Consider the following 8,192-nt stretch of genomic DNA (forward strand, 5'->3'; position numbering starts at 1 on the left):
AGTATTTCATGAATCTTTATACCTCAGAAAGATGTCAAAGATGTGTGCAGATCGCAGAGAATGTCTGCAATAATGCTTAATGTGGATTATGGAACCCACAATTACACATCAAAAATTTAAGATCATTCAGACCTGCTGCTCGTAGAAATTGTAATTCATAATAGTATTCATATACCACACTCTATTCCAGCAATGAATGGGTTAAGAAGGCAACTCAAATGAGAATAAGAAGCAACTCATTGCAATTAGAAAATGATTGCAAATCAACTTCCTTTTAAAAGGAAAAATACAATTTGTTATTATTGGATTGAAATCAATTTTGCTCACATATTATGTCAGTGTTTTCAACATTATTCTCTGCGTAGTTTCATGACAACATGTCCAGATGATAAATATTGTTTGGGGGTTTTTGTTTTTGTTTTTGTTTTCTTTGCAGGCTAGTTTGCATTCAGCAATCATGCAAAACATATTGCTCTTTAGATGAAAAGACTGCCTATTCAGTATTGCCTGCATTCTGGGCCTAGGGTTTATACATACCTTACGTCATTACCTTGTGGTCAGTCATGTACGCTTTCCCCAATTGGAGCAGAAAAAAACTTACATCTTCTTGTACTTACAGAAACAGCATAAGTCTCTTTTACTATTCACCCCGTAGAAGTACTCTGAAAAGTACGTATACTTCTATGGTATTAAATGCTTGACTTTTGTGTACTTGGATACACATTTGTTGGTTGTTTTGGGGTTTTTTTTTTTCATTGAAGGGTACCATAGCATCTTCATATGTTAGTACTTATCAACAATGTGACAATATTCAGTGTTTATGTGCTTGTGAATATCACATTCTTTTTTATAGATACCATACTGCACCAAACATGCAATTTGATTGTTAAATGTGTGCTTTGGTCTGAACTTTTCAATCTAATAAAAGATAAAAAGGTTTTGAAACATGAAATGAACTTTGTCTTACCTTTTGTTTATTTCTGAGTCTGAGTGAAGTCCTAAATATAACTGATTTGTATTAGTGATGTATGAGTGCATCATGTTTAGGGCTTTTAGATACGCATGTATGTAATCCACTGTAAAAGGTGAGTTCCCATGTAGGTGTCCATCTATAAAAGGAAGTGCAGTGATATTTTGACAGTACTCTTCGTGGAAGAGACAGCCTTTAGAAAATGTTTGTGTACACACCATGCATTCCCAGTCACTTGGCAAGTTGAAACCACCAATGTGGTAACATTTCTAAAGTCTCCATTCTTGATGCGACCCAATGAAATAATTGGGAGTGAATAACAGGAAAGTACTGATGACTGAAAGGTTTTTTGTTATTATTAATATTATCATTATTATTATTATTATTATTATTATTATCATTATTATTATTATTATTATTATTATTATTATTATTATTATTATATATTATTATTATTATTATTATTATCATTATTATTATTATTATCATTATTATTATTATTATATATTATTATTATTATCATTATTATTATTATTATTATATATTATTATTATTATTATTATCATTATTGTTATCATTATCATTGATATTATTATTATTGTTATTATCATTATTATTATTATTATCATTATTATTATTATTATCAGAAATTATGCCTTTCCTCACAAAATGCCTATTGTGTTCTGAACTTTGATTTTCGAAGGAAAGAAAGACAGACAGACAGACTAAACACACAGAAAGAGAATGCTTAAAAACAGCTGAGGCATTTACTCATTTGCTCTGATTCTCTCACTCTCACTGGCATTTTGAATTAATGTATTTGCATCATGTCTTCAGGAAACGTATGTAAAAGTTTGCGCGCGATGTTATTTTTTTTTCTTTATTCTTATTTCTTTTCTTGTTTTTGGCTGGCGAGGTACACGAATGTTATGAGTCATCTTTCATCATTAAATCAAAGTCAAAATGCTAGACAAGATATGCACGGTAGAGGAATTTGCTTGAGATATCGATGGAAGTTCCAAGTAATGTTACAGATACCAAGAGTGACTGAAAATTGTGAGGGAATGGAGGCGTGATATCTCTGCAGCTTCTTTTTATACCCCCGCCAAACGAAGTTTGAAGGGGGTATATAGGAATCAGCGGACGGTCGGGCGGTCGGGCGGTCGGGCGGTCGGGCGGTCGGGCGGTCGGGCGGTCGGGCGGTCGGTCCGTTGCAAATCTTGCGTCGCGAACTACTTCCTCAGTTTTCAACCGATTCCCATAAAACTTGGCACAGATGTGTGCCTTGGGTTGTAGATGTGCAAGACGTATTTTTTGACAGTACCCAAAAGTACGTTGCCATGGTAACAGCATATTATGGGCAAAAATGGGTACAAATCTTGCGTCGCGAACTCCTCCCACAGTTTTTGATCAATTTTTATGAAATTAGGTACAGATGTTCATCTGAATATGTTAATGTGCAAGACACATATTTCCGCAGTGGCGAAAAGTGCGTTGCCATGGTAGCGGCATGTTATTGGTAAAATATAGGGCAAAATGCTTCATGGCAAAGCTGCTTCATCAGTGTTCTTCCAATTCTCATGGAATTCATATTGAATGTTTGTCTTAGGATATAGGTCAGCATGACACATTTCATGACAGTGACAAAAAGTATGTTGCCATGGTAACAGCTCACATATTATGAGCCAAAATGATGGAAAATTTTGTGTTGCAAACTACTTCCTCAGTTTTTGCCCAATTTCCATGAAACTTGGTACAGATGTGTGCCTTTGGTTGTAGATGTGCAAGACGCATTTTTCGACAGTACCCGAAAGTACGTTGCCATGGTAACGGCATATTAATGGCAGAAGATCAAGGAAAGATCTTGCGGATTTAACTACTTCCTCAGTTTTTTGACCAAAGCTTATGAAATATTGTTTTGACCAAAGCTTATGAAATGTTGTTTGGCGGGGGTATAACCAGTCGCTGTAGCGACATTTCTAGTTATGTCTGGGTGTGCGACTGAACCTTATTTAAGATTATGATTATGATTATGATTATGATTATGATTATGATTATGATACGAAGTTACTTTAAACCCTTATCAGTATTCAGTCTTTTTTTTTTTCTTCTTCTTTTTTTCGCCCCATGCTCTATCCACACCGAGCTCCCTGGATTCATCGCTCCATAAATATCAATCCGTTCTGTGCAAATATTGCCGCGAAACGGTGTCAATATTGAGAGAATTATGAGAATATTCAAAGAAAATGAGAAAAGAATGAAAGAAAGACCAGCCTTTTGTGCCTACATACGCTTTGTTTGCCTTGGCAAGTTTGGTGGTATTATTCCGTCATGAACAGTAGATGAAAGGCTTCGAACAAGGTCCAATGACATCAGTCATCGCCTGCAATGTGGCATGTAGTGGAGACCAGATGGTGACAAGTTTGGCAAAAGATTTTCCAACAATTCTTGTCATATTCCCGTGGGTCGCAGCTCAGAGAAGTCGAGAAGTTATCACTTTATAGCTCGGATATAAGAGGGGTTCTTTGCGTCATGATGCTGGTATTCAAATGTTTTATGCCTCATTCGGAATCTACGAAATCAATGTTTAGCAAAAGCTCTTGCTGACGAAAGGTTCGACGTTCATTGGACAGGAAGTGGCATGTATTAGACCAATGAATTTAGCGTACAGTTTTAATCTCTAAATTCCCTGTCGGAAGTGGAAGGCGGAAAGATCTTTGGATTCGAGGAAAGTACAAAATCAGACTTCGTTATTAGTCAGTGTAAGTCCCAATTTAAGCCACACAAGTCACTGAAAAGCGTGCTGGTGTGTTAAGTGTATTTGGTAAGGATCGAGGCGACTTTACTCTGTATCAATATGGAGCAAGATACAACGGTGGACTCTACGTTTAACGGCAAGAACCAACATCGTGGGCATGACGACATGGTATGATACGTCCCTTTATCATCTCTTGCTTGTCATACTTGCTTGTTGAGAAAATTGAAGGGATGGGTTTTCTTTGAAAAAAAAGTAAATTAATAAAAGATACGTTGTTACTTCGTTCTTCATTCTCTTTGTATTGTATCCTATCTGGATAAATGTTAATCAAAGACACTTAGCAAATCGTTTGATTAAGACCCACTAGGATTGTAATTACCGTGGCAACCGCTCTAAATCCTGCATGTCAATTGGCTGTTACCGCAGTCATAGTGAAACATTACAACTTCCGTAATTGCTAGCAAAGCATGAAAGAGAAAAACAAAAAGAGATATGGTCTGTGGCTTTGAACCGCAAAGATATCTTGAATGACATGTAGGGCTATTTGAAAAACACTAACAAGAATAAGCATTTTAAAAATATGTGCAGCACATGCAAGTATACCATTAACTATTTTCCACATGCTTCTACTTATTATTCTGATTTGTTAACCATTCATACACAATTTTGTTTATTCCCTGAAATAATTACACTTTTCATTTCCACAGATCTCGTAATTTTTCTCTTCATTAACTCATCTTAGAATTATTTCACATTTATGTATATAGCGAATGCCAAATCGCCTTAGAGCCTGAATCTCTCGGTAGAAATGAATTCAAGTCCCGTTTTCTAGTGTCCTATGTCTCTCGCTTTCTTTCACACACTATATTTTCCTCTCTGCGATCACTCAACCCTGTCAAAGCAGGTGCAAGTAACGCACAGCCCCTTGCGACGGTACACCAGCAACCCCAGCGAAGTCGTGATCAAAGTGGAGAGTGGTTCCTCATCGTGGCACGGCGCCGGTCGAAAACTGAGCAACCTGAAACCGGGGTCCAAACGAAGAAGGTCCTCGTACAACGTGCGCAGGTCGTCGCTGAAGGAGCGACAGGAGGACGACTTGCACATGGAAATACTCGCCAGCGACATCGCAGACGACGACGCGAAGAAGATCGACGTTAAAACGACGGCGGCGGGTGATGACGGGCGCTGCCTTCGATGCTGCATGATCATCGTGATCGTTTTCGTGATCGTTGCCTTTCTCGGCACGGGCGGTTTTTTCCTCGTGTCCTTGTTGTCGAGTGAGTGTTACGGTGCAGAGAACGAACGACTAGAAGTGCTTGCTTACGAACTATTTGGTTTCGACAGCATAGATTAGGTTTAGATTATTCGTTATGTGGAAAAACTAATATAGTGAAACAAGCTATAATTGAAAAGATTGTGAACTGAAAAGACCAATACTGTATCAAAATATGTCTAGTAAAATTAATACATCTGTTAGATTAATTTAGCATAGAAAGATTTGACCCTGTCATTTCCTTTTTTTTTCTATGTGGAGATAATCTGGAGGCTTCCGTTCTTTGTTGCAGCTGTATAGCCTTCATTCCAGTGTACACCATGATAAGGACAATGATCACTGCAATTGCATAATCGGAACGATATAGCGGGAAGCATTGGCATTCTGCTAAGTCGTAAACGGTTGGAATCATATTTCTCAACTATACCTTAGAGGTTTGCGAGCAATGATATCACAGCAATGACCATTTATCACGTTTATCAGCAAAGATAAGAAAATAAAACAAGTATCAGCTGACTGATACATCAATTAGACCAGTGTGATTACAGCGCAAATTATCAAAATCATTTTTGTGTCTCTGATTGTCTGCAACAGACTGCCGAAACGAGAGCTTATGCCGATAAGAATAATTTTGCAATTGAATTACCTTGTATTACGCGTTTTTGAGTAATAATACAATGCAATACATTACATCAATTACATACTACCATTACATTTGATTTTACTTTTCCCTGACAATGACGTAACGTGATCTCTGAAGGGAGCGACCTAGTTTCGACATCGACCAGCGAACCAACCCCAGTTCCTAAGACAACACAGTCACCATCGACAACATCGCCACCGTCCGTAGCATCGTCATTATCCACAGCACCGATAGCAACCTTTGGCACAACAGGTAAACCAGTGCTTTTCGCCAAGCATTAAAAGAAAAATAATCTATGTCAGCGTAGATCTGAAAGCGTTCTTAAATTTTTCGTTATAAGTGAGAATATGTCTTTCTGAAAACCCGTATTCTCTACGTTCTGGTTTCAGAAAATTCTTCTTAGATTAGCATCATAGCTAGTTTGAGACTTATTGATTTGAAGATCCATTGAATTCTGAAATTGAATTTCGGTACATTCGTAATTAATCTTACATTAGAGAATGTCTGTGTTTCCATGTTACTAATATACGATTAACAAAAAAAAAAATTGCAGCGAAACATGCAAGTTTTTCTCAGCCTAGGGAAGGGGCGTTCGAATTGTTCTCTTTTCTCAATCACGTTATAGAACTTCATCAATGATTGACAGATGATGTTATTGACAAAATTTGACAAAATCTTGGATTGGATTTTATTTTATTTTTTTTTTTAGTTGGCATATCCAAGTAATCTGAAGAAAATTCATTAAAAAATGATATAAAATATGTAGCGCATATTTAGTTGTTGTTGTTGTTGTTGTTATTGTTTTGCCCCATAAGTGATGAACAGGGTATTAAGGATCGATGCAAGTCAACATACATTTACACCGCATAGTCCCTTTAAAAATCTTTCCTCTGCTGAACAGAGGGCGGGCTGGTCAATCACGAGTGTCAGCCGGGCGAGTTTTGGTGCGCATCCCCCGAAGATCTCGCCGAGTGCGTGCCGGGAGAATGGCGGTGTGACGGAGAGACGGACTGCTCCACTGCTGCAGACGAGGCAGATTGTGGCGGTAAGTGTTGGGGTTTCAACACCATCGAGAAATCGGTTAAAATTGTCTCTGTAATAAGTCAATTTGCTTCACAAATCCATACACATAATCGTGACTTTCATCAAAAGATGTTTTTGTTCTTCCCTATACATGAGTATTATTTCATAGAAAAGAAAATGATTTTTTTTTTCTTTTAAGGGAATTATGCATGTCAACACCATGTCATGACTATGCGACATGTTCATTGGATATGTAAACTGTGTTGGTATAAGGTTTATAATCTTATGCTCTGCTCTTATATCGCATAGGTTTGCTAGAAAACGTAAATGTAGCCTCGCAAGCGGCACTGATCAAGCAAATAGTAAGTTGGACTGAACGCAGGTATAGATCGATTCCAATTAAAAACTCTCACACACACACACACACACACACACACACACACCCACACACACACACACACACACACACTATGAATGGACTTGTTATTGTTGTGACAACCAAAAACTGAAAACCATCTCAAGATCATACTAATTTCTCAACAGGTTCTGCTACGCCAGATACATCGCTCCCTTGCGTTGCCTGGCAACGAACTTTCAACCAATCGTGTGACGGATGCGACTACGTCCCCACTTGCCAGCCCGACGGAGTCCTGTGGACGAGGCTTCAGTGCACGCTGGATCTTCTGACGTGCTGGTGCGTGGAGCCAGACAGCGGACTTACGGTCATCGGCAGTTTCACCGGCGTCGATGTCATTGAAGACAATGAAGTTCTCAACTGTGCGGACTTTGTTCAGTAAATCTACATGTTTTCAGACAAACAACTTACATTCGTTAACCGATCACTGATGTTGGCCGTAACAAAGCGGGAAGTTACCAGGAAGAGTGGATTTTGCGAAGGAAGGAAGGAAGGAATTAAACTGAAATTCGACACGCAGATGGTCAAGAGATTGATTGGTCCGGCTTCCCAGTCTAAAGAATATAGCAGCAATAGATATTTTCTATATACCCCCTTTTCATCGCGTCGCGAAACTCAACGTACTTTGTGACATCATCCTGGACATAATATATCCCTTTGAGAATGGAACAAGGAGTGAATTGATTGTCACTGCTATAACTCACGTCTTGGGGTTTTATCGCTATTGCTCTCATTGATGTTAGTGGGTGATACACCGCTATACCGTTAAATTGGAAGGAGTTGGTTTGGAGAGAAAGCTCTGTCCTGGTTACAGAATGAATGTGATGAACAGATCTGCAGTCATCACATGAAAAAAACAAACCATGTGAAATGATGGCCAAAGAAGAACGAATATATTAATATAAAAAGAAACAGATATCATAATCATACCTTCGTTTTGTCAATCAAATACGTTATTCGATGCTCTCTTTATCATCGCTTCTCTGTGTTTGTATACATACATACATACATAATACATGGAGTCTATTGAAAATGCCTGTTTGTTGTTTCCTTTGCCGGATGACGATCTGGAGGCAAGTCTAGACTCCTAAACAGTCTTCAGGTCTTAAA

General features: G+C 38.1%; 1 protein-coding gene across 1 annotated transcript; it reads left to right on the top strand.

Annotated features, from left to right (window-relative positions):
• The first annotated feature begins 3,747 nt into the window (after nucleotides 1-3,747).
• On the top strand, nucleotides 3,748-7,566 carry LOC139714189 (uncharacterized). Its single transcript, XM_071625907.1, has 5 exons — nucleotides 3,748-3,896; nucleotides 4,633-5,005; nucleotides 5,762-5,896; nucleotides 6,546-6,689; nucleotides 7,211-7,566. The coding sequence occupies exons 1-5, from the start codon at nucleotides 3,828-3,830 to the stop codon at nucleotides 7,462-7,464; spliced, it is 975 nt and encodes a 324-aa protein (XP_071482008.1). The 5' UTR covers nucleotides 3,748-3,827; the 3' UTR covers nucleotides 7,465-7,566.
• The last annotated feature ends 626 nt before the right edge of the window (nucleotides 7,567-8,192 follow it).

Source organism: Diadema antillarum, unplaced genomic scaffold (genome assembly GCF_040938485.1).
Source record: "Diadema antillarum isolate AM-2024a unplaced genomic scaffold, OU_Dant_1.0 scf00000045, whole genome shotgun sequence".
Taxonomy (NCBI): Eukaryota; Metazoa; Echinodermata; class Echinoidea; order Diadematoida; family Diadematidae; genus Diadema; species Diadema antillarum.